At 36.4% G+C, this 27,829-nt stretch overlaps 1 protein-coding gene across 1 annotated transcript in view; it reads left to right on the top strand.

Annotated features, from left to right (window-relative positions):
* Positions 1–27,829, top strand: part of CCDC30 (coiled-coil domain containing 30) — a 155,231-nt gene that overhangs the window by 24,967 nt on the left and 102,435 nt on the right. The window contains exons 6-11 of the mRNA XM_044668758.1: positions 2,465–2,567; positions 6,856–6,971; positions 10,875–10,954; positions 15,530–15,722; positions 22,869–22,970; positions 23,634–23,759. Coding sequence (XP_044524693.1) covers positions 2,465–2,567; positions 6,856–6,971; positions 10,875–10,954; positions 15,530–15,722; positions 22,869–22,970; positions 23,634–23,759 — 720 coding nt within the window. The remainder of the gene's footprint in view (positions 1–2,464; positions 2,568–6,855; positions 6,972–10,874; positions 10,955–15,529; positions 15,723–22,868; positions 22,971–23,633; positions 23,760–27,829) is intronic.

Raw genomic sequence — 27,829 nt, 5'->3', positions numbered from 1 at the left:
GGTCATAATCTTCTGGTATTCCTTTTCAATCTGGTCATTTCTGGTGTTCAATTGCAAGATTCTACCTTTTAAACAGTTATTTTCTTGCCAGATCTCTTCCATTTTCCTCAAAATCTCAGTTTTGAACTCTTCCATAGCTTGTGAGGAGTTTTCCTTATTTGAGGAGGGTCCGAATGCTTGTTTGTTCTCCTCCTCTGTTTGCTCGGTTGTCTGGATTTTCTCTGTGTAAAAGTTGTCGAGTGTTAAAGGCTTCTTTTTCTTGTTGTTATTCTTTCTCTTCTGAGCTTCCTGAGACTGGGTAGCCATCATTAGCCCAGCAGCTTCTCAGGTTTATCCTCGCACTCAGTGTCTGTCCGCGGTCTATTGGCTCCTGAGGTCTGAGTTCTGGTTTTTTCCAAGGTCAAGCCCCCTGGTGGACCCCCTTGCTTGATCCTCTGCAGGAGGTTCCTTTACAAGTCTCAGGGCGCTGCTTCCACAGTCGTATACCTGTCTGCACTGGTTCCCCACTCAGGTTTTCAGAGCTTTAGTTCCTGGCTGTGTCTGCCTCCACCCACACCTCCGCCCGTGCCTGTGCTCTCAGCCCGCGCTCTGCGCCCAGCATCCACTCTCTGCTCCCGCGCTCAGATTTCGCGTGCGTTCTTTGGCTTATTGGGGTCCTAAATCTTGCTGCTCTCAGGGACAGGCCCTGGAGCTGCCAATGACTCGATGGGTGCCCCAAACTTGCTCTATTTCTTTTTAGCTGGCCTCAGTGCTACAGGTGTTGTGTGGGGGGTGTTGGGGGGGTGGTTGCTCAGCCCGCAATTTAGTGAGAGCTGTTTCACCCCTTTATAGCATGGAAATGCCTCGATTCCACGTACCTTCCACGCTGTGCCCTGTTGTGGGGTTCCTCCGTTCATCTGGACTTGTTTTTATGTCCCCTTGAGGAGTTTTGTGTGTTTCGGTCAGGAGAGGTTAAGAGCTGCTTCTTACTCTGCCACCATCTTAACCCGGAACCGCCTATGAGACTTTTGATGAATTTAGTAGAAAATGTGCCTTCTATGTAACATAAATTAGGATCTTGGTTTGAAAGATGTGAATGAATGAAGAAACATTTATTTATTTAACTCTTACTGTGTGCCAAGCACTGTGCTAAGTGTTGTGGTAAAAATGAAAAAGGAAGACAGTCCTTGCTTGTTGTAATGAAACTTAGAATAGAAAAAAAAAGCATATATAGGGCTTGGTGGCCAGGAAGGGAGTTTCAGTCTGGGTGGTCATGAAGATTTTTGAGTTGTGACATAGGACAGGCAACTTAGATGCATTTCTACAAGCTGTTGGCTATGGGGGCAGAGTGGGAGAGAGTAGAATATACTCTCTGATGGCAAAATGGCCTGCATAGATGGCTTACTGGGGTGTGAAAGTGGTCTGTCTAGTCTCAAGTGTTAGGGCCAGTTAGATACAGAGGGCTAGGTTAATTTGTACTTATTACTTTATCCTCAGTCAAATGTCTGTGCCACAAAGGGAGACTAATGATGAATGGACACAAATTTGGACACAAACCAGCATGGAAGCTGATTATTTCATTCAGTCATTTATTTATTGAACTAGTACTTATTTGAATGCCAACAGATCAATAGTAATAAATAGACTATATTTAACACAGCACTATGGTTACAAAGTACTTAACAAACATTATCGTATTAGATGCAATGTTCCCTGGGCTATGAGATGTGAGGTGGGAAAGGAATACAAAAGGATTGGTTGTAGAAAAAAGTGCTATTCTTGGAGTTAGAAGACTGTATTCCTCCTCTGACACAAAAAAAAGCTTTCTAAAACTCTTATAACTAAAGTCAGCTCTCTGAATCTAAGGGTCTTTGTAAAAGAGAGATAATAGTACTGTATATTATTGACCTCACATAATTGTGTTGAAAAAAACACTTTATAAATCATAAAGGCCCATGTAAATATGTTATTTAAATTTTTTTAATATAAACAAGTATATTTAAAATCTTAAATGTTATTATTTTTTTATTTTTTAATTTAAAATGTAAAAGGATACCTGCACATGAGCTCAGAATTGGTAAGATAAGATATACACATGACACATTGAAATATTTTTAAAAATACAAATCAATGCTCAATTAAAAATTAAGGTCTGATAAAAACATAGCCTGAAGGCAGGGACTTTTCATTTTTCATCTTTGTATTCCCATTGCCTATTGCAGTTCCTGGCACATAATTAGTTCTTAATAAATATTTGTTCAAGTTAATTATTTTTAGTTTGCTGCTTTAGTTTTACATTTTAGTTTTTATTTTTTGTGCTTCTAAATATTTAGCATAGGTCTAGTTTAAGACTGTGCTCATTACATTTCTTAAGAAATGTTTTTGGGTACCTAAAATCTTCTACTTTGGAACACATTACATTTTGTCTTTGAAGATGCAAAGGAATGAAATTTGGTGGATCAACATTTAATAACTTGGTATCATATTAAATAAGTTATATTTCTTTTTTCTTTTAGAGCTTGCCTTGGAATCAGCCCAATTAGAAATTGAGGAGCTAAAAGAAAATTTGAATAAAATTAAAGAAAATGGTAAGTAACTCTAATTGCTATTAAATTTTTCAGATCACATAGGTAGAGTATTTATGTTGGCCAGATTCCTTATATTTCCAGTTTGCCAAGTACCGACTGAGCTTCAATTCTTTCAGTAGGTGAGGGAAACTCATAATTACCTAGCAGCAAATTTGTGAATATGCATACATACATGCATATACATCATACATGTAGCTATTCCACTGATTAGCCTTCTTTATTTCTTATCTAGTAACAAATGGTTTGGATTATATTATGCCTGTGTAGAATAGTTTGCTCTCTGGTACTACCAGGCCCAATCCCTTCATGCTTTTTTTTTTTCATTTATTCCCTTAATATTCATGACCTTTGTTCCTCTAGATGAATTTTGTAGCTAAGCCTAAGTGACTAAGAGGATCATAGTGCCCATACCGGTAACAGAGAAGTTCAAAAGAGAGGAAGGTTTTGAGGATAAGGATAACAAATTGAGTTTTGGATATGTTGACATCTAGTATGTTGACATCTAGATATGTAGACATCTAGTTTGTGATATCTAATAAACAGTTGTAGATATGTAGAGGTCCAGAGAGAGGTTAAGGCTGAGTAAAAAGATCTCAGAAATACTTGCATATAATAATTGAACTCAAGGGAGCTTTTGAGATAACCAAGTAAGAGAGTAGCTGGGGAAGGGAAAAGAACCAAAGACAGAATACTAAAGGATATGCACCATTAGATGTGTGATCTGGATGGAGATTCAGCAAAGGAGAAGTCAGACAGGTAGGAAGAGAATCAGGAGAGAACAATACCACAGAATCCTAGAAAGGAGAGAGTATCAAGGAGTAAAAGGTACTTGGCAGGGTCAAAGACTGAAGAAAGATCAAAAAGGATGAGAATTGAAAAAAGATCAATAGATTTGGCAGTTAAGAGATTGTCAATAACTCTGGAGAAAACAGTTCTTATTCTTTTATCTACTACATTAGCTATTCATTCTAGTTTTGTCATCTACAAATTTGATGAGTATACCATCTATGCCTTTATCCAAGTCATTGATAGGAATAGAGTTCAACTCTCTCATTTCATAGAGGAGCATGTGGCCCAGAGATGTTAGTAACTTGCTCATAGTCTCTTAAGTTTTAAATGGCAGAGGATCCCATGGTCTTTCACCATGCTGAAATGTCCTGTTACAACCCCTGTCCATCTCATTAATTTAATGAAATCATGCCAACTTGACAGAAAGAGTGAAAATTTGAAGTGACCTTCTTTGCCCCTTTACTGGTGATATTCCATGAAAGAAATCACCAATAAGAAGAAAACTACCCATCAAAAGATTCATCAGATTGGAAAAGATAACAAAATTGGAAAAATGACAATTTTGGAAGGGCTGTGGGAAAGACGGGCACAGTAAAGCTTTTTAGGTAGATCTGTGAACTAATTACCCATTCTGGGCAGCAATTTGGAAGTACATAAGTTACTAAAGTTTTCATTCCTCTTGACCCATTGATACCCTACTAGGCATATATATCTCAAAGATTCTATTTAGTAAGAGAGGTACTTATCCTCCAACTAGATCTCTGTGGACTGTACTCTATTAGGGCAGATGTTAATTAAATGTACCTATGTTGTGGCTGCCCAAGAATATTTCAGTTGGTCACTGCTGCCCAGTCTGAGTTTGCAGGTGAAGGAAGAAAGTATTTTCAGTTTAGGCTTAAATCGCTATTGTTCAGTTTAGACTTTGAGGCAACAAGTAAGGAATAAAAAAATGCAATGGAAACCAAGGAATAAAAAAAAGCAGTAGACAAAAGGACAAGAAAAAATAGTAGGGGGGAGAAAAAATATAAGGATGAAACAAACATGTAGAGATAGAGAAAAGAAAAAGGACATAGAACAAGATTAATGGATGAAAAACAATATAAAAAACCCCAAAATTAACAAAGATAGGATAGAGGGAAAAGAATGGAAAAGGAAAAGAAACTGATGAGAGAACAGGAAGCAGATACTTCCAAGGAAGGCAAAGACATTGAGTTAGGGATTACTGAGGTCAAGAGAAATGAGCACTAGAAAAAGATGACTTTGTCCATTGAGAGGCTTTCATTCTCACAGTCAGCAATCAACTCTGTTTGCAGTGATCAGAAGTATAGGAAAATAAAGCAGCTCCTCAGATATACCTTTATTTAAGTCGGGAGTCTAGTCCTGGTCCTTCCCTGTGCTAGTCATGAGAATGAATCAAAAAATCTGAAATAGTTTTAGAAATAAATCTATTAGGTCATCTGGTATGGAAACAGTCAGAAGGAAGATGTGATTCCCTCTTTTGTTTTTGTGTTTACATTATATGGAATTCAGACAAGGACATTTGCCAGATTAGCCACATGTAGGTAGTTTCCCAGTGAAGGTGGTTTGAGATGTGTATCAATTTAATTTGAACCCAAAACACAATCTCTGGGTGGATCCAAAACAAATGTTAGATGGGCTCTAAGCATTTCTTATAAATCATCAGCTTCTCTGAAGTGTCTCTTAGAGTTGTTTGGGTTAGATGATTTTTTATCCACATAAAGCTAGATTTAACAATATTAATAAAGGGTAAATAATAAATATTTTATCTACACTTTCTTCTGTAGTCCAGTGTAGGAACCACACACTGATAGCAGTATAGAGTTTACAAGGTGCCTTCACTTCCATTATCCCATTTGACTCTCACAACAGCCCTGGAAGGCAAGATGGGAAGATATTTGTTCAAGGGTCCCCAAGATGGCATGGGGGAGATGAGAAATAAACTTGGAATCAGGAGGACCATAGACAAGCTGATTGCTGATCTATGGTAAAGTTTATTGATTGTGGATTCTAATTTATAGAGAGCCTGAAACAAGCTGAAAGCTTAAGTAAGCTTTCACATACACAATGAAAGGTAATGGTTTATAAGGTGGTACAATGGATTTGGTTAACCTCATCTAATCTATACAGAGTTTGCTATAGGCTAATAAATCAATATATCAATATGTAACCATCTAACCCAGATTCCCAAAGAACGCATACATCAGTTACAGCAGGAGGGGTTTGAGACTTTGGGTGAGGAGTGAGCTATGTGTCTAACTTCAGCTGAGCTATGGCCTCAGTTTTTCTGAGGGTCTGTATTTCCAAGAGCTTTGCTCCATGGGGGTCTTTCAGGCTTTTCCTGCTACAGATATTGACTATTTTTAGAATGTGAAGTTGAAACTCAGATAGTGTCTTGCCAAAGGCCTCAGAGACCTGTAGCAATAGAGGTGGAACTATAGGCCAGTGTTCTCTCCATTCAGGCACCCTGATATCTTTATGGCTAGTAAGGAATGGAGGTGCTTAGGAATTTGTAGCACTGGTCAGGTGAAATGTTAAAAATGTTTAAAAGGAGTCAAGAGAAAAAGGATCTTCTGGGTTGGGGCAAAGATAAACACATTTTTCTTAATGAGTGGGTATTGTTACCATTTTGGATGGTGGTTTTATTTTTCTGAAGTGTTTTTGAAGAGTTCTTCAAGTTTTATGGGGTGAAGTTGTTTTGGTTCAGTTCTTTCAGTCATGTCTAAATCTTCATGACCTCATATGGAGTTTTCATAGCAAAAATTCTAGAGTAATTTGCCACTTTTTTCTCTAGCTCATTTTACAAATGAGGAAACTGAGGCAAACAGGGTTAAGTAACTTGCTGAGGTCACATAGCTAGTAAGTGTCTGAGGCCAAATTTGAACTCGGGTTTCCTGTCACTAGACTGGGTGCTCTGTCCACTGTGCCACTTAGCTGCCATGAGGGTGAGGGAGATAGTTTCAAAGCCCCGTTCCCTAGAAGTTCATATCTCCCTATCAATAACAACAACATCAATTCATACATATATAATGCTTTGAGGTTTGCAAAATTTTTTCCTCAAAACATTTATAAGAGGTAATACAAGTATTACTATCCCCATTTTACAGATGAAGAAATGGAGGCTCTAAAAACTCGTGACTTGACTATAATCATAAAACTAGTAAGTGTCTGACTGAGGTCTCCTGATTCTTTAAGTCTAGCACCACTCTTTCCATTCTATCCTCATTGCCTCAGAAGCCATCCTTAGTGGTCTGGCATCATGAAGATTGACTTGGCCTACCCCAAGGAAGTTGTTCTTATGGCATTAGCTACTGGATGATGAGATCTATTCTAAGATTCATTTTTATATGTGGAAAAATACTGTTTTGTGAGATTACAGAGAAGGAAAAGTAATAGAAATAGCCCAAATGTCAATGTTGGCATCACAAAAGTTGTCCTTAGATTCAGTTTAGTCAATATATTTTGTAACTTCCCATTTTAGAGTCAACTGACCTTCAAGAAACAAAGCAACACACTCATAGACTGGACAGAGAAATTCTGGCATTAAAAAATCATGTCCATTCACTTGACTTGGAAAGAAAAATGTGTGGGGAACCGGTAAGACAATTTAGTAATTAACAACTTCAGTTTTATTTTTATACAGCAGGACCTTTGTAGATGTACAATTAGGTCCCAATCAGTGCAACTGTGGATCTTATGAAAGTGTTGCATTATTATAATTCATATTTTTCAAAGTTATAATTTTATGTAAAATATGGCAATTGGTTCCAGCCCAATGGAAACAAGCAATGAACACAAAATTAAATAAAATTTTATCGTTTATTCACATACTAGCAAAGGATAAGAAAAATGTATTCCTGGTTCAAGTTAAATAATAGAGTAAAGCAAAATTTTAAAAAATTACAAATTCCTGAATATTGTATCTAAAGAGAAGCCCTAAAGATATGATGAAAACATTGTCATTTAAAATATTTTAGCAACATAGACTGAGCTGTCTTCTTTCTTTAAATCTTCATACATAAACTGGTAGGTAGAGAGAGATTTATCTATATCTTGGGGAATTTAGAAACTTATATTCTCATACAGTGAACCAAATATAGTTAAATGACCTAATATCTAAAATCAGTAATGCTTTAAATGTGATCTTGTTGGGGCAACTAGGCAGCACAGTAGATAGAGTGCTGGGCCTAGAGTTGGGAGGACCTGAGTTCAAATTTGACCCCAGATAACTTCATAGTTGTGTGTCCTTGGACAAGTCACTTAACCTCAATTGTGATATTATTGTTAGAATATTTTTCAATACCTGGGCTAAAATGAATTGAAAAGCAGTCTTTGAAAACAAATTTAGTCACCTATGCTTTCTTATTTGCCTGCCAAGAAAATGGAAGTGATCATGTTTTAGAGTCTCAGAGTTTTTGAGACTGATTAACAAGGATTGTTTTAAATTTAAAATTTCCTTTGGCAGTACCCCCCAGTAAAAAAGTGAGGCAATCTTTAAATAAATGCAGGTTGAGTTTTTTTCTATCTTAGAACTGTAAGTTTTGGAAGGCATCCTTTTCTAAAACAAGTCTGTTTCATCCTCAGTAAAAATGTGTCAATCAGTGTTTCCACCTTCTTTGATTTTTTTTCTTTAAGACATGGGCTGATTTAGCTGCATCATCTTTATTGTACTTCCCACATCTCTGGTCATTTTAACATGAAGTTGGATGGGATTTAAAATCAGCTGAAACAGCCAACACCTAGAGGAAAAATTTCTTTCCTATCCACTTTATTCTCATTTTTCCTCACTGCCTTAAACAAACTTGAAGCTTTTTGCTTAATGACTGTTCCATCAAGTGGAAGACATTCTTGATTAATTTTTATGGCATAATAATAGTCATTGACATAGTTCATATTAAAACCAGATGGTAGCAGCACAAAATATGACAGGGTAAGGGTAACAGTCTCTCTGATGTCATTCTTCAATTCAGTTTATTAATAACTTTGATCTTAAGATCTCTTTTGAATCACTGAGCTTGCCTAGGGAAAGCTTTCCTTAAGCTTAGCAGAATCTAAATTGCTTTATGTAAGAGAGTGTTTCTAGGAATATGTGGCCATGAGGCCATCTGGACTTAAGATTTCCTGTAGTCCTTTTTGTATGCAGGTAAAGAATTGTGGTAATCAGTCTAGAAACTATCAACAGGGAAAATTTTATTTCCTCCCACTCCACCAGCCCATATTAGCTGATCAGAAATAAAATCATTTTATTTTATTTTATTTTTTTAAACCCTTACCTTCTGTCTTAGAATCAATACTGTGTTTTGGTTCCAAGGCAGAAGAGCAGTAAGGGCTAGGCAATGGGGGTTAAGTGACTTGCCCAGGGTCACACAGCTGGGAAGTGTCTGAGGCCATATTTGAACCTAGGACTTCCCATCTCTAGGCCTGGCTCTCAAACCAATGAGCCACCCAGCTGCCCCCAGTAAGATCATTTTAAATGAAATAATTGTTTTTTCAGAGCAACACTCTTCTTTCCCCATGTCATTTCTATGCTTTGCCAATAGTATCCCATATTTGAACTTTAGCAAGCCTGGGCAGGACACTTAGCCAGGAGAAATGAAAAAGAAATCATGAAGCAATTCTCTAGGACAGTGATGGGCAAACTACTGACCGAGGACCAGATACAGGCCCCCTGAAGTGTTGTATTCGTGAAATTATCCTAATCTGACGAATACAATAAGTAGGATACAATGCAATGAAACTTTGAAAGAGTTGCCTTAGAAACAGACTGACAGATGAGCATTTCCTTTCCTTTGGCCCCTCTTTAAAAAGTTTGCCCATCACTGCTCTAGGACATTAAAAAACAAAAAGCAGAAAAAGAGGGATAACACTGTTTTTCCAGTCAGTTTTAAATCTCAAGAAGTTATCTTCAAAATTTAAGTTAACAAAGCTTCAATCTTCATTGAAGTCACATTAACATATTAAATTGGTTATAATATACAAAGTAAATTAGTTTCCTGCTTTGACAAGCCACTCATTCCCCTTGATATTATAGAAATTAGAATTTTTCTCTCTTTAACTTAAATGTTATCTAGAAACTTGGAATTTTTAAATTGTCAGAATAATTTTAAATATCACCCAGCCAACAAGCAATCATTAAGTGCCTTCTATGTGTCTGGTACTCCAGGAATAGAAAAACAACAGTGAAACAAGGTCTTCCCTGAGAGTTTTCTACTCCATAGAAAACTCTCCGTGGGCTACCTTCAAAGGTTTATGGGTTGGTTTCTCCAGAGGACTGGCTGCTGCCTCAGGTTCAGAGGATATCCAGCGAATTCTAAATATTCTAATACTGAGTTCTAATATTCAGTGAGTCCTGCAATTATAAACTATAGCTCACAAGCTCCAATCAGTTTACTTACCTTCAAAAGTTAGCTCATTGATATCATTAGCTCAAAGTCAAGGCATTTACAAAGATGGCATAAGAGCAATAGCTGTATCACACAAACCTAGTGTCTTGTACTCAAAAGTACACACTCTTCAATAGGAAGAGTGGGCACAAACTTAGAGTACCCTAATAGTAAGGCACACATGTGAGGAATACATTTGTTCAAGACAACTTCTAACTTCCATATTGTGGAGCCCCATATCTTTCTCTTTTTGTGGTGTGTTCATGCTGCTCTGCCCCATGGGCATACTTCTACTGGGCAGGTTGGTCTCCCTGGGCCTGCCCATCTCTATACCTTAACTGCCAGGGCTAGTTCTCCTTTGAATGCATAGCTGGCTTTCTTTATTCCTACCCAGAGGTTATAGTCCTTGAACCTGCTTCCTATCCTGATTGTCTCATCTTTCTCTCTGTGTCTGCTGAATGTGGTATCTTGTACTTCATGAGTGATTCCACGGAAAGATACCATGGCTAATATGGAAGGAGAGGAGGAGAGATAAATCCCCTCTTACCTCCCTGCTGCTCTCTGGTAGCACTTAAGGCAGCTAGATGGTACAATGAATAGGTCTCTGAGCCTAAAGCCAGAAACGCCCAAATTCAAATCTAACCTCAAACATTTACTAGCTGTGTGATCCTAAATAAGTCACTTAACTTGTCAGCCTTCACTGAATTGTTGTGAGGATCAAATAAAATAATACTTGTCAAGTGCTCATCATCATTTCTCCCAAACCCTGACTTCTTCCAAACTTCGCTCTTATTATTGAGGGTTGTATCAGCCTCACAGAGAGCTGAGCTTGAGGGAGAATGAAGAAATCAAGGTCCCTGTACAGAGTGATGTGGGACATTAGAAAGAGTATTTTGCATTTATTTTGTGTGTTTATGTATGAACACTGGATCTCCTGATAGAATGAATGTAAGCTCCTTGAGGGCAAGGGTTGTTTCCTTTTTGTCTTTGCATTCCCAGCACCTAATAGTGCCGAACACATAATACATACGCATTTAATGAGGGCTTAGTAATTGATTCATGTTTATGACAATCTGTGCTGCCATAACTTATTTATTATTTTAAATGTATTTGGCAGGATAAAAAGAAAGAAATTATGCCTGAAGATAATTATGAAACAGAAAGAAATAAAAAAAGTGATGAGACATTCCATAAAAGGTGAGTTATGTGAACAGAGACAAGAACAAACTTCTCATATACTTTCTCCCCCATCCCACATTGTTGTCAATAGCTAGTCATGAAAAGGGAGGGGACTTCCTGTCTTTATTTCCTCTTGCTTCTTTAATAACTCATAGGAAAGAGGATGATTGAAGGCAGGGGGCAAGTAACCTTTTTGCTTTCCCCTTCTTATCGCCCCAAAGGAACTGCAAGGCCGTCTCTCATAACCCTAGCAAATTTCATGCCTTCCCACAATTTTCACTCTGGAACATTGTAGATAATGTCCAGAGCAACCAAGCATGTGTCCCAGATAGGACCATACATAAACTACAGTTTGGACTCAGTGAGTGCTTGTCAGGGCCTATTCATGAGTAGGTATTATCATTTAACCCTCATAATCGAGGGTTGGGACCTTAAATATATATTTTTTTAAATTTGTCATAATATAAATGACTCAAATTTATATAACATTTTAATGTTTATAAGGTGCATTCCTTATAAAGGCCTCTGTGAAGTAGGCAGTTCAAGTACCATTCTTATTTTTCAGAGTTGAGATTCATAGAGGGGGAGTACCTGCCTGGCCTAAGCTCAAACTGCTAGCAGGCATCACCTTGATTTCCTGACTCTCCCATCTAACATACTCTCTTTTTATGAGAAGAAAGAGTTTGCTGTAAATGTTATTAGGCACTTGGTGAAACCCTATATGGAAATATTTCCCCTTTAATCCTTATCTGTTAAAGTACTAGTGATACAATAAGACATAATCTAAAAAATGGCAGATTGATTTACTTAAGTGGTTTACTTTCTGATAATTATGTCTGGTCTTTGACAATGGAGCTCCATACTGTCACTCCCCATCCTTTCACACATTAATTTTGCTTGAAAGAACAACCACAGCTCATTCATAAAAATTCTGAGACTAAATAGCCATGTGAAAGATCTTTTTAGTCCATTTTCCTGTTTTCAGAGTAGGTGGCATATAAGTCCTGGTGGAGAAATGAAAATATGTTTCTTTTTCAAAGACCTTCCTACAGAGGAGAATATGCAACTTTCCTTAGTAACCTTTTTAATGTTTTATTTTCTCCATTGTTCAAAAAATCTAGTGTGTATATCAGCTGAGTCCTTCATTCTTTGGTTTAAATCTATTTTCTCTTATTTGTCACTATTTTCTAAAATTTAATTAAAATCAATAAACAGCAAGAACCCTTTATATTGACTCCTCAGTAACTGTTATTAGTTTCATTTTGGTCACAGAGAGGAATAGGTTGATTAAACAATGAAATGACCATTAAGGGAAAGTTTGTTACTTCTCTGTGAGTATTTAAAATTAGGATGGCATCTGTCTTGAAAAAAATCTCACAGCTTACAATTTTGGGTTAAAAATAAGCTTCTTTGTTATTATAAACTAGAAGAGGGAAAGGCACCAATTGTAAGCTAGTTGGCTTACAGAGAAATTTCTGCCATATAAGTGGGCTATTATTATAAGCAATTTTAATAAAGAAGGAAAAATGAAGGGCACTTAGTCTGGATTATAAGCCTTTATTAAATTCACAGTATTCTGGGGGCAGCTGGGTAGCTCAGTGGATTGAGAGCCAGGCATAGAGACAGGAGGTCCTAGGTTCAAATCTGGCCTCAGACACTTCCCAGCTGTGTGACCCTGAGCAAGTCACTTGATCCCCATTGCCTAGCCCTTACCACTTTTCTGCCTTGGAGCCAATATACAGTATTGACTCCAAGACAGAAGATAAGGGTTTAAAAAAAAAATAAAAAAATAAATTCATAGTATTCTAGAAAAGGAGATATGAGGGCAGAATATGCTGTTCTCATATAAAATTCTATAAGGTTCCTTTTAGAGATAAGATGAACCCTGGTGATGAGAAGAACAGGGTAGGCAAGAGAGGCCTTGTAAGCAGTCCAGTACCAAGATAAATTTGGAGACTGGCCTAGGGATGAAGTCACTCATGTCAATTATAGAGGCTCTTCCCTGAACCTGCATAAGATGAGGAGGCTTAGGTTGATTCTGCTTGAAGGCAAGACATGGTCTTGAATTAGATGACCTTTTCTGATCCACTTTGTTTTGAGTGATAGGAGGAAGTAATTAAAACTATCTTGGGTAAAAGACTTTTCTTTACACCAATGCTTAGTTATGAGTTTGGGGGGTAAGGAGCTTGTGCTATCAAAAAGTGAAAACTATGGGGCAGCTGGGTAGCTCAGTGGATTGAGAGCCGGGCCTAGAGACGGGAGGTCCTAGGTTCAGATCCGGCCTCAGACACTTCCCAGCTGTGTGACCCTGGGCAAGTCACTTGACCCCCATTGCCTACCCTTACCACTCTTCCACCTATAAGTTAATACACAGAAGTTAAGGGTTTAAAAAATTTAAAAAAAAAAAAAAGTGAAAACTAAAAGTCATTGAAGAATCAGAAGTAATAATGATGTTAAATTATTACAATGAAAATATTGTCATAGTGCACTATTTCCTAAGCTTGGTCACATATCATACATACTATATTGTATATGCTCATCCTTTTCTCCCTCTTTGTCCCTGGAATGACTTCTGGAGGAGCGCTCAGGTACTTAATTTTCTTTGTAATTTATCCCATCTTTGTTTTGTTGTTGTTTTTTTTAACCCTTACCTTCTGTATTGGAGCCAATACTGTGTATTGGCTCCAAGGCAGAAGAGTGGTAAGGGTAGGCAATGGAGGTCAAGTGACTTGCCCAGGGTCACACAACTGGGAAGTGTCTGAGGTTAGATTTGAACCTAGGACCTCCCGTCTCTAGGCCTGGCTCTCAATCCACTGAACTACCCAGCTACCCCCCATCTTTGTTTTCTAGGAAAGAGATGCTAGAATTTTTTATAGGTAAAGTGTGTGTCTGCCCCAACCCTCGTGAAATCAAATTTACTGTCAGACAGATAGATGGCTTAAATGCCTTGACAAGGTAAATTCTATGGATATGGATATACAAATATGGAATTAGCTTTGCTATATCATCCTATTTAGAATCATCCATTGATAAGAATTTTAAAGTTGCCATAGATAAGTCAATAAGTAGTGAGTATTTATTGAATACTATTTACATGACTAATATTGAATTAAATAATGTATATCCATATGATCAAGAATTCAATATAATTGTATTGTTCTTTATTATAGTTTCTCTAGTGTCTCAAATAATTTGGTAGTAATTTAGATATTAAGTGTTGTACCTTGCAAAATTCTAGTGAATAGAAGATGTAGTAAATAATGTTTGAATTGAATCAAAGTTGGGAGCTAGTATCCAATATTATACACTGAATAATTGCTTTTTTATCTGTTCAGAAAGTTCACCTATCTGTTCACTTAGAGGGGGCAGCTGGGTGGCTCAGTGGATTGAGAGAGCCAGGCCCAGAGATGGGAGGTCCTGGGTTCAAATCTGACCTCAGACACTTCCCAGCTGTGTGACCCTGAGCAAGTCACTTGACCCCCACATTGCCTAGTCCTTACCATTCTTCTGCCTTGAAACCAATACACAGTATTGATTCCAAGAAGGAAGGTAAGGGCTTAAAAAAAAGAAAGTATCCCAGATACTGGAAAAAGTATACCTATTAGTGTACATAGTACATATACTATGCAAGGGTACTAAAGATGTGGTAAAATACAGAAGTTTCAGAGCCTGGATTAGAAATAAAGGCCACCTGATTTACATTTGGCAAGCTGCACTTTCTCTATTTGGAATGGCATGTTGTCCTTGATGAAGATGACTACAAATGTCCTGTGGGGAAAGGCAATCCCTTGATTCCATTTAATTAAACTTTTAATGTAAGAAAATGTTAAATCATAGAATATTCTCATGCTTTAATGGACTATTAAGTACTTTCAATAGAAAATGCAGTAAGTTTTTGCAAGGAATTTTTTTTAATGAAAAAGATTCTATTTTTAAATCTTGACATCATAAAGTTCTAAGCTTATCTAATTCCTCAGAGGAAATGAGGCCTTATACAACTTGAGCTGTCAATGGGTTTGTGCTACTTAGCTCTAGTTTCATGAATATTAAGCCATTCCATTCTAGCCAGCTCTCCAAAATGGTTGGCAAACAATTTAGCCAGCTACTTGGGAAAACAAGGCAAATGTGAAGACAGTATGGCTTTCTGCTGCCTAGTATGGTTTAAATTGATGACTACTCTAAACTCTTATCTGAGATATAAATAATATGGAGGCAAAGTTCAGGCTCTTTCTCAGAATTCTGAACTAAACAACATACCTGGGGTAACTGGACTATCTTGGATTGCTATTCTCTGAATTTGAAATTCTAAAGTTCTAGATTCTAGGGGACACAAAAGCTACTAAGATTTCTCTTCCATTGCTTCTGTTACAGTCCATGCATCAGTAATAAGCAAGAATGAATCTGTAAGGATAATATTGGGTACACCCAAGAAATGAGTTATTCTACCTTCCCCCAGTGAAATGGAAAAGATACCTGCATTATCATTAGCACATAGTAGTGGTATGATCACGTTAAAAACTAGACATTTGTGCTTTATATGAGGTTACCTTGTTCTTGGTGTAACTACATTAGGTTCTTCCATTTTTGTTATAGATCTAAAAAGATGATTGAAGACCAAAAGTGCAAGCATACAGACCTTCTCCACAAATTCCAGAAGTTTGAGCATGAACATGAATATTTAGTGGAACGGAATGAAGAATTAGAACTTTTTCTGGGAGAGATTCGAAATCAAACCAAGGAAGAGAGAAAACATTTCGAATATCATATTGAAAAACTACAAAGGAAAGTATGTCAGAAAAGAAGAAAATGCACATATTATTTCTACTTGGCTCAATAATGCTATAACCATTTTCTGAAAGATCACCCTCATCTTAAGGCCTGCTGAAGACCTCAGTTTTCTAGGGAATGAGCTTCTTCATGACTCCAGGAGAATTTTGCCCAGGGCTTCTTAATTTATTCTAAACCTTGCTAGTCTCTAAACTTGGGCTCAAAATACTAAGCTTTCATGGACCTTCATGGCCTTCAGCCAGTTTGGCTTCTGGGTGCAGAGATCTGTGGTGCTTAATTACTGATTACTTTTTCACTGTCTTTTGCCGCTGCCAACATTCTTGGGGTCCTGGGTCCTCTTCCACCAGTTCCTATCCCCCTTTTCTTTTATTCTCCCCATTATCATACATTCCACACTTTTGTGTATGTGTGTGCATGTGTGTATGTTTTTAAGGTTTAGTCAAAAGAAAAAATATACAAGGTATACAAGGATAAAGTAACCAAATATGCATGTAAAATAAAACATCTATTAGAAACATAGCCTATTAACTTGTCTTAACCCATAGTTCCTATCTGAATTTTTTATTATAATCATAGTTCCTGCCTTCGTATGAAAATGTCATCTTCCTTGAATACTCCCAGCCAATTTGGTATTCTCCTATGTGGGTACTATAGATAAAACTCAGTTCTATTATCCATTCTGTAATTATACTCACAGCTAATTAGGTTCTTTTATTAAAAAAAAAGGCATGGGGACTAAGTGACTTGCCCAGAGTCACACAGCTAGGAAGTGTCTGAGGCCAGATTTGAACCTAAGACCTCTGATCTCTATTCTGGCTCTCAATCCACTGAGCCACCCAGCTGCTCCCCAGTTAATTAGCTTCTTAACTGCTGGGTGACTTTTGTTGTTCCAGATACAGGAGAGAAAAAGAAAAATGTATATTATGTATTTTTCAAAAAATTTGAGTGCCTAATTTTTCACTCCTCTGTCTACTCCCTCCTTCACCCTTTAAAAAGGCAAACAATATAATATTCATTATGCATGTGAAGTAATGCAAAACATATTTCTATATTAGCCTTGTTGCAAAAAGGTCAGGAAAATAAAATGAAAAACAATGTATGTCAATCTACTCCATAATATAAATTATTACACTTGTTCTCGTAACCCCTGAAATAGTTCAACCCATATTCAGTTTATCTCCAAGGATAACACAATCTCATGCTAGAGATGCACAAGGCATCAAGTGCTCAGGTTAACTTTGGGACTTTTGTACTTCTTATGGATCAAACCTCACCCAGAAATATGGGGGGAAATTTCTTAACTGGACAGACTGTATCTATTCCAGTTCTTCAAAGACCTGTGATTTTATTGATTTGGTTACTTCCTCCTCAGACACAGAGTTAGGGCCTTTTTAAATTTAATAGAGATGGTTTGGGGAAGTTCTTATTGGCTTAAAATTTATCACTCTATAGTACAGATTCTTCACCCATAAGCCTACAGCCTTACTATATCAAAAGAAAGTTTGACTAACCAGGAAATTATTGTCTAGGAAATGTCTCTGTAAAAGGCAATTTAGTCAAAGAGCACTTTTTCCTCCTTCCTTTTTAATGGAGAGGGATGTAGGGAGGTAGGGACTTAGGGAGTGGGCAGTCTCAGGAGATAACCTCTTAAACATTTTATCTCTAATCCCTCTACCTGGTCTCCAGGGTGGAGCAGAAGACTGGAGAAGGCCCCAAGATCCTCATTCAGAGAGATCTTGGAGGTCCCTATCTCTGTTTTCAGTCTGCAAAGAGATAAGGAGATTATTTCAAAAGATTTGAGCCCTAGGCAAGGATGACTTCTTTTCTCTACAAAATTAAAAAGCTTAGATTACAGATTATTTATAAAATTCATAAAAAGTTCCAAGCCCTTAGATGATCTCTTTGATCAATAGCCACTGAATTCTGTTATCCATTGACTTTCATTCTTATTCTTCCACCAAAGCAAAGATTAATTCAGGATATAATAAAATTATCTTCATCAAGCAAGGCACCATTGAAATATAGGCAACTAACTAACAAATTTAAAAGGGCAGAGAAACACTTAATAGCAAACAATGTTGACTGTGTAGAGGCATCATCAGAACACCTTGATTCCTAAAGCTTTTCTGAGTAGACACAATTCTTTGATTTCCTACTGGGTTCTCTTTCTAAGATGAGCAGCAAGCTAGGGAAGGAAAGACGCTCCAGCTGCTACAGGGACTAGAGTCAGTCTCCCAGAAAACATCCTCCATCTGTTGCTGTCCGTATGCTCTTATCTTCCTGCCAAGTAGTTAGAACACTTACCAAGCCATTCTAAACCAAATCACATACTAGTTCTATCTATCCTGGGACTGTGAAGAAGCAATTCCCAAGGTCCCTTAGCAAATTACCCACCCTCACAAGGCCACCAGTTCAGGTCTTTCTCTGACCTTTATTTTCTCCACCAGGATTTTAAAATTTACAATCCCTTGCAGATCAGCCTCTAGTAAACTTGGCATTTGGAATCATACAGTAGAGAATCCGAATATACAGCAGCTCTTAATTAAATAAGAATGATTAACTCAGCATTCCAGGTAATCACCTCAGAGGGCCATCAACAAATGCAAAACCTCACTTGACAGGTTGCCTCTATGACTATAGGTCTAAATTATGTTGAGGATATATTTCATATGTACACGTCCCAGAAGTACATGCATATCTATCAATCATAAATATACATATATATAAAATGGCAAACAAAATGAAAGGCATAGTAACATTAGTAGGCATATAATAGTAATATCATTAGATTTACAAAAGAGCAAAATATATAAATAAAATTAACACAGAAATAAAGCTAGGTATAGTTAATAGATTAATGTAACTATAATTTATAGTATATTAAAGCAAAGTAGATTAACATGATCAAGAAAATAATAAAAGTATACTTAAATGCACAATTATTAACAGGTGCATTAGTGAACAAATGCAGTTATATGTATATCACACATTACATGAGTAAATCTTAGCATCATATGACTATATTTGTAATGTTTCACTAGTTTAACCTGGGACATATAAGTTAGTCTAGTTACTGATTAGATATTCCCTTGTTCTCCTACAGTCTGTTGGCATGTCGTTCCCCCCATATCTGTGCTAGTTGATGTATGTTGATGAATGGACTAATCATAGTCCTTAACAGAACTATAATCTTCCCTATCTGATTTGTAGAAGACCAAGGCTGGCAAAGGAGTATTATTATATGTAGAGGGGGTGTATGTGTACCTTAGGGGTCTCTGTAGCCAAAGTACTAGAAAGAAAAGGTATTGACTCCAGGATTTGCCTTCTTCCATTATTTAGACTGTGGGGCTGTAGAACACAGTCATCCTCACTTGAAATATCTCTCTTAGAGGTTTTTGTTTGTTTCAACAGTCTCCTTAGTGTCTGCCAACTGAGTTCCTAAATCTCCAACTGTCTATCATTAATTGGTCTTAAGTGATAGTGGTGAATTGTCTTTGCAGGGTCCCCACCTGTCTCAGGGGCCATTTTGCCACAAGGCAAATTACTCAGGCTCTCCATATTCTCCAGTGATCTATTTATTTGTGTGTCACCAAGATTTTTCAGCAAAACTTTGTCTTGACAACTTGGGTATTATATTGTAATTTATTTTTTTCTTGCTTTCTTTTGAACTGAAATTATAGCTAGGTAAAACAAGCTTCTTTCAGCTTCTTGATCAGTTAAAAGATTTACTTGTTATGAATGATTACAATCTTTCTGTCCTTAGAAACTCCAAAACCATCAGCAGGTAGGGTGTAAAGTTGGCAGTATAATTTCTGTTGGAATGCCATTTTTTTCAAAGGATCCTAGCAAAAATATTTCTCTTATAGTACTTTAGCACCATGGAAACTTCCTGATACCTGTTTTAGGCATGCCTGTGCATATCTTATGAAATCACCACCAATATGTGGCTTATGTTCTTGCTGTTTCATTTGAGTAAATGCAGATAAGTTCCAAAGGTTCACCAGTATTTATTATTTACTAAATATTCATGTGAACCCATAGCATTTTTTTTTTGCACACAACTAGCACAAGCCTTACATTTCTGTATATCTACAGTCATCTTAAGGCCTATAAAATCTATTTCTTAACGGCTCTAGAATCCTTTCTTACTCGATATGTCCAAAGTTATATAAATCCTTCATGAGTTTAGAGTAATTTTCTTTGGGTAACAATAGCTACTTCCTGATAAAATATTTGGGAAAATGTCAGTTTGGTGTATTGTACAGCTCAAACTTCTGTCATTGTCTCAAAGACTGATACTCTGAAATTTTGTTTCCAATTTTATTGCTTGTCATGTTGAGTTTCTGCTGGCAAGTACTGGATTTGAGCTTAATAGAACTAAAAAGTTAAAGGAATTATAAGCAGTTGAGTGGCAAGATTAAAGATTAAAGAGCTGGGATTTATTTTTTGCTCTTATTTTTAAAATAAATTGATATATTTTATCTTAATATGATACTTTCTACCAACACCCACACAAAACCCCTTTACAAAGAACATTTTCCAAGAAAATTTTTTTGTTCCAGGTTACTAACAGAATGGAAAAATGAGTTTTTTAATTTTGTCAGTTTGGTACTAACATTGATTGTTGTAATTGACCAGAGTTTGATTGCCTTTCCAGGCTACCTTTAATTTTATTGCAGTTATTATATATATATGTAGTACTTTTGGCTACTCTTTCTTCACTCTGCATCTGCTTGTTTGTCTTACCATGTTTCTTAGATTATTTCATAATAGTTTTTATAACCATTATAGGATTATAGAACTATAGTATATAATATAAAATTATGATATTTAGATTTCATCATGTTCATATACAAATAATTTAGTCACAATTCCTCAATTTTTTATCACATATTTTATTTATCTTTGTCACAAGTAAGGCTGCTGTGAATGTTTTTTTCAAAATGTGTGTTTTATTTTATGACTGTCAAAAATCTCCTTGGGATATGATCCCAATAGTAAGATTTCTGTGTCCGAATATTAACAATTAATATCTTTTCTTGCTTAATTCCAAATTGTTTTCTGGAACACATGAGCAAGTTCATAGCTCTACCCATGTGCAGGCCCACAGCCAGTCCAGCAATAATTTTTCTTATTTTTTTTAAGCTTCATTGCTAGCTTATGATATAGTATAGGACTGAGGAGTGGTATCTTAAGTGTTATGTTTATTCATTTCTCTGTGGTTTGAACATTTTTTCAGATGGCTATAATTTGTGTTTCTTTTGAAAACTGTTGTTTAATTCTTTGACCACTTATCTTTTGGGGAATGTCTCTTGTCCTTATCTATTTGTATCAGTTTCCTATAGATTTTAAATGTCAGCCTTTTATTAGAGATCTAACATTTATATTTGAAAATACTATTCAAATATGGATTTCTTGTTGTAGAGATTATAGTTTCAATTTTAACAATCTTGTGGCACCAAAGTCTCTTATACATGCCCCTATTGGGGGCTACTGTCTTTCCTGTGTGTGGCCTTCCTGGCTGAATGTGGAACACTCAGAGCATTGAATTCTGAGCTGTTACCCTCTCCCCTGAGCCGTTGGTGTCTACCCCAAGCCGATAAGACAAATTGCCCAGCAAGGGCACTGACCCTCCTCTTTGTTTTCTCTGCTGAAAGGTGAGGTGGGCTACCTTCAGCTACACTAAAGAGATTATGATAACCCACTACTATCCATTCTTTGCTGCCCTTTTGCCAAATTTTTCTCCTTATCCTTATCCTTTGGCCTCCTAAAGTATAAGTTGTATAAAATATACCTATACTTGGTATGTCAAAGTCATCTATTGAATATTTTTTCTTTTTCCAATTTTTTTCCTTTTTGAGTCAGTGTTTTCCCTATATGTTCTTCATGTGTCTCAGTCAATGTAGTGATGAGATTGAAGTAAACCTAGAGTGTGGTCAAAATGGAGCAAAAATTAGACCTAAAGAATTTAGATAATTAGACTTGAAAAGGCCCTTAGAGTTGAATTCAACTAGTTAACAAGTAGTTAAAGAGATGAGGAAACTGAGACCCAGAGGATGTTAACCTGAGGTTCCACAGTAAGTTAATGCCAGAGCTGAGATTAAAACCCAGTGGCCTTCCCATCACAACACACTGGAGATTTGCAGAAGCATCTCTTAGTACCTCTGCTGTCTGATTGGGGTGGGGTGGGGTGGGGTGGGGAATTGTCACAATGAAAATATATCTTTTTAATTATCAAACTAATTGACATCAATAATATTTTGAAATAGACCTCTTGGCCATGCCACTGGCTTGTCTGAGACAATAGCATTTTGACAATTTTTAACAATTACATTTTAGTAACAATTTTTTTAAAAACAGCATTTTTTAGGGATTAACTTTTTCTCTTGTCCTCATTCATCAACTGAAATTTTTTTCCTCCTTGTTATTAATGCTGAACCACTTTGTAAGTCCTATTCTGATGCCTCATGGAGGTGACATTGGGGTCTTGAAGACGTTTCCAATGGATTACAAGGCCCAATCAAGCTGGAAAGAATTGTGAATGGGCTGAAGGACTGTGGCATTTGTTTGAGAGCCATCCCAGCTAAGTTCAGAGAGACTTATCATTAGAAGGTTTGCCACTAGGTTAAGGATAGTTTTGGCCATAGTAGCTAAAGGCATAGAGGGTTTATAATCTGCATATCCACACTGATGAAATCATGGATCATTGAAGTATTATTACTGAAAATGAGATTCAGAGAAATCATAACTTGCACAAAGCATCCAAAGTCAAGGTTGGGATGAGTAAGGCAAAGATCTGACCTTATACTGATGATATACTATACTGTTCTCATGCTTCATTGATGATCCTTTTCCAGTCCTTCCCTTTGGGTCCTAGCTGATGAACAACAGCAAAAACTCGAAAACGAGACAGTCTGGGCCCCAGAACACATCAACCAAGTATCCAAAACCAAGTAGGAGATGGGGTTTATTAGTAGGAGGGAGTCTCTGTGGAGCATCCTAAGATGTCAACAGTTAGAGAATGTATGTAGCTTTGGATCCTGCTTCATTTTCTCAAAATTAAAATTCAGTGTGTGCTAAAATACTGTCTATGGAATTTAAGTGACAAATGATATATTTTTGTCTGTAATTTATTTGGGTTAAGATCTCCAGCTTAGAAACTGAGTTATCCAAGATACAAGAAAGCAAAAAAGAAACCGTTATGAAAAGTCAAGAAACTGTTACAAAAGCAGAAGACTTACAAGAGGTAAGAAATGCAAAAATATGATCACAGGCTGAATGTTAGAAATAAGAAAAAGAGAAAAAACAGGCTGGACTCCTAGGTCAACAATTCACCAACTGTGGATAAAATTAGTACTCCAAAATGCTGTTTCCATGGAAGGCAGCTCACTGAAAATGTACTTACTTCAAAGGCAGGTTTTGGGAAGTTTCCATCTAAGGTGCAGCTAGAGAAATGGAATGGCATAGAGGACTCTACAAAAAGTTGCAAGTGTCAGAGTTTGTCATTGTGTCCCTGCATTGTTTGATTTATTGGACACCCAGGTACTTGGAGTAGAGAGGAGTATTTCATTGGCTCTTTGAATTTGATAAAAATGTATCCTAGACTTCTTTGTCTCCTTTTTTGTTATTCTGTATACATTGGAATAGCCATTTACTATTATTTCCCCAAGTATCTTTTCCAGTTGGAGACAAAATGTTATGCTCTTTTGACACAAATATTAGGTCCATTTGTTAATTTTTTTAAATTGAAATTTAATTTGGCCGTAATGCAAATAAACTTGGATAGTGTAAGCCAAATTTTACTTAATAACCTGTATATGAGGCTTAGGTAGTATGTATTTATCTTCAGAATTTATTGGAAGAAAATGGTGTTTTGTGGATAGAATTTAATGTAAGATTATTTTTACAGGTACTGATAATGAACCAAGAAGAAATCGAAATACTCAAAAGTAAATTATCAGAAGAAAAAGCATGGAGAAAACAATTGGCATCTGATCTTAAAAAGGCACAGAAGGTTTTGCAGGCTGAAAGTCAGGTATTTTGACGTTAATGTAGATTGTATATTATTTTTTTTGCTTAGAATATTCAGTTTTATTTGTCTCAAATTAATCAGAAAATGAGAGATATAAGAACATGTATTATTAATAATAATAATGGGCTGAATCCAGTATTCTTTAACTTAGTTTCCTGGCCTGCTCAGCAATTGTCCATTGGATAGCATGCTCTTAATTATTTTTATTGTAGCATATTGGCAATGTTGTGGGAGAGCTTGATGTTATCTGGTTTGGGAGGGTCCCCACTAAAAGAATTACCAGGCTCTGATGAATCTTTAAAAATAGAGGAATTTATTGAATGAGTGGCCAGGAGGCAGGCACAGGTGAAGTCTACCTCTGTTGAGGAGAAAGGTTATCCAGGATTTTTATACCTTAAAGCCATGTTGGCAAACCTATGGCACACATGCCAGAGGGGGCTGCTCTTTTCTGCCCAGCAGCCCTATGGGAGTGCTTTTGTCTGGGGCAAGGTGGGGTCTGACATGTAGCCTAAGGGTTGCAGTTTGGTTTCTCAATCTCTAAAAGGTTCACCATCACTATCTTAAAGGAACAGAAGCTAGGAGATTCAGAAGAAAGGTGGGGAGGAGCACAAATGAGGATTGAGTGGCATTCTGGTATGAGGTGCCTTGGTATCTGGGGTGTAAGCATAGGTATAGAATCTAATGGTATTTGAGATGCAAATAGAAAGGCATGCTAAAACTAAAGGCTTTTAAAACAAAAGAAAATGCATCTCTTAGAGCATCTTTAGTTTATGCTATTATCTCTTTGGCTGCACCAGGGGCATCTTTCTTCAGCTACTTACTTTCCAAGGATCTGGGGTAGAATTCCTCACATGCTCTTTCTGACGTGCAATTCCTCTAGAGACTTGGAGTGTCCAGGGGACCCTGCACCCCCATTCCAGTATTGTCTACTGTCCTGTATTAATTGGGATACTCTTTTTTTTTTTTTTTTTTTTTTAAGCATTTTGTCCAGCCATCAGGAAAAATATGTCAGGATGAATGATCTGTATTTGAGGAGAAAATAGAAAGTGGCTTCATTTAAGTCTGGGTCTGCACAGTTTTTTTGAAGTCAAACCTGACTGATTTCAGGGCAGCCAGTCCCTGATGCATCTTCCCACTTAGGGTCCATAGATATAGTGCTAGTAGAAAGGGAGTTGGTGGGAAGCTACTGCCACATCTTTCTTACAATTTGCCCCAGCACTGCTCACTGATCTCAAAATTTTGGAGAAATTAAAAATTTCTACCCTACAAGTTTAGGTTGTACATGCTTACATATATACTGATATTCCAATGCATGATTTTAATTAACATTCTTGAGCTCTACCTTAGAAAGTTGGTGCATCAAATTGACCCTTCTAATACTCATCCACCCCATCTATCAAGCTTCATATTATTTGTTGCATCACCAAAGAAATAGGGCACTATAATGAAATACCTGAATGGAAAGAATTAGAGGGGTTAGTTGGATTCTGGGAGTTAAGTTATTGAGTATAAATTAAAACTTTTTGTTATTTTAGGATAGCAGGATAATTCTAAAGAAATTCATGACATATTCATGGCAAATTAAAGAGTTTCAGATGAGCTTTTTGATGATTTATAAATGTTGAAAACTTGGGAAAATAGCAGTTTTAATAATTGATTATAAATTATCTTAGAACCAGTGTTTAAGAGAAGGGTTCATCAGTAAAATGTGTTGGAATGTTAATAAGTCTCTGATTGGAATCATTTAATAATTCTACTTTATAAAACCTTATTTGTTATATGTGGGAAAATAGTCTCATTTTATTCTACTAAATATTTTTATTTCTTAATCAGGAATTAGAAAGATCAAAGTCAGAGCTTTTATATCTTTTTAATGAAATTCAAAGTCTTCAAGGGGAAAGAGAAGAGAGACAATTTTTTTTAACAGCATATGAAATACTCCATAAAGAAAATGCTTTTTTAGAAACGAAGGTGAGATCTGCTGATCAATATTTGAATGCTTATTGTTTGCCATAGTATTCCTAATTTCCATTTCTTTGGAGTGTAATAACAGTTAGTAGTCAATAAACATTTATTAAGCACCTACTATGTGCCAAACACTGTATTAAGCTCTAGGAATATAAGGAAAGGCATGAGAGAGTCCCTGACCTCAAGAAGCTTGTAATTGAATAGAGGTGACATCATATAATAAAAAGATGACAGGCAGTGAGGTGGCACAATGAGTATAGCACTAGGCCTGGAATTGGGAGGACTTGGATTCAAATTTGACTTCAGACACTCCCTAGCTTTGCGACTCTGGGCAAGTCACTTAATCCCAAGGGCTTAGCCTTTTCTACTGAATTCTTAAAATCAATACTTAGGAAAAAAAATCAATACTTAGTACTTGGGTTTTAAGAAAGGGTTGTTTGTTTAAAGAAGCTGACAGAAGTGAGTTTCAGAATTTATTTCATCTTGCAGAACTTAGCCACCTGCTTTGATTTGTTTGTCAGCGAGTATAGAATTACAAATAAGCATTTGACTCGTAAGGCAAAACAGTTTTATAAGCTCTTTTTTAACAAGGTGTTTCCCACACGTGTGTTAAAATAATATGTCTTCATTAGATATAACCACAGAAATGATTTTGTTCAGTTATGCTCTGAATGTTGTGATCAAGTGAGGCATGACACAGAAAACTTTATTTTCCAGAGATGTTCACTACTATTATGGGAAATGTCCTATGCAATGGAATTTAAATAAGAGATTCTTTATAAATGTGGAGCTCCTACAAAACCCGTATTTTAAACACCAGTCATCTTCCTGTGATGCTATATAGCAGTGAATTATAGAATATCATAATCTATAAAAAATGAAAAGTCAAATGCAAATGGCAAAGATATATGAGTGTAAATAAGGGAGAAAGAAGACAAGCATTTATTAAGCACCTACTTTGTGCTAGCCATTGCAACAAGCACTTTACAAATAGTATTTCATTTGATCTTATATCATTGAAAAAGGAAGCGGGCTCTCCATGGATTGAGAGTGAGAGGTAACAGATGGGTAATTGAGTACTTGACTACATAATGTTAAAATGACTTCAGTCTGTTGAGGTGGTCTTTTTTTTGTAGAACTTTTGGGAAAACATGGACAAGAGTTTTATGGGAAAAGAATATGTGGTTAGGTTCTGATTGACATTGATGAAGATAATACTCACACTAATAAAATCATAGGTACAATTGAGTAAATTATGTTTCAGTATATTTAGTTTTTCCCTGATGTGAGTTCAAGCACATTTTTTCAGTTCAGTCATTTTTCAGTTGTGTTTGACACTTTGTGATCCCGGTGGGGTTTTTTTGGGCAAAGATACTGGGATATGGTTGTTTACCATTTCCTTCTCCAGTTCATTTTACAAATGAGGAAATTGAAGCAAAGAGGATCAAGTGACTTGCAGAGATTTGAACTCAGAGGTTCAAAATCCTAATTGCTGTACTTCTTAAGTATCCATAAAAGCAAAGAGTTCTCAAATGCTCAAATGGTTCTTTGATCTCATAGATTTGGAAAGTTCTTCCTGTAATGCAAATCAGAAACCATCCATGCCTGCCCATCCTTACGTGACTTTTGTACATATCCTTCCATGAATTCTTCACAGGGAAGAGGAAATTCTCAACTCAGCATGCTTGAGGACATCTTTATTCTTTCCTGAAAATTATGGGGTACCTGTATATACACATATGCTGATGGAAAAGCTTTCTAGATTGTCCATCTAAATTGCATTGTCATAATTCTTCATCCACTTAGCTTTTATTTTATGGATCATTAGATCAAACTTTTTTCTGAACACAAATGTCAAATAAGGCAAAAAGCAGGGAAACATATTCACCACAAGTCTTTGCTACTGTATCAGAAGAGGAATATTTAAAATGTCTCTTTTTTCATTAATGATTAGATTCACTTTTGCATCTTGAGCTCTTTTGCTTTTCATACTGTATTATTCTGTCCTTTCTGAAGTTTCTGGTAGTATCAGAATAGTCTTGCATTATTTGAATTTATTTTTTTTTATTAAATTTGAAGTTTTTTTCCTTGATAGCATGAAAAAT

The sequence above is a fragment of the Gracilinanus agilis genome, chromosome 3 (assembly GCF_016433145.1).
Source record: "Gracilinanus agilis isolate LMUSP501 chromosome 3, AgileGrace, whole genome shotgun sequence".
Taxonomy (NCBI): domain Eukaryota; kingdom Metazoa; phylum Chordata; class Mammalia; order Didelphimorphia; family Didelphidae; genus Gracilinanus; species Gracilinanus agilis.
Note: the sequence above shows the minus strand (reverse complement) of the source record. Positions and strands in the feature narration are given on the sequence as shown.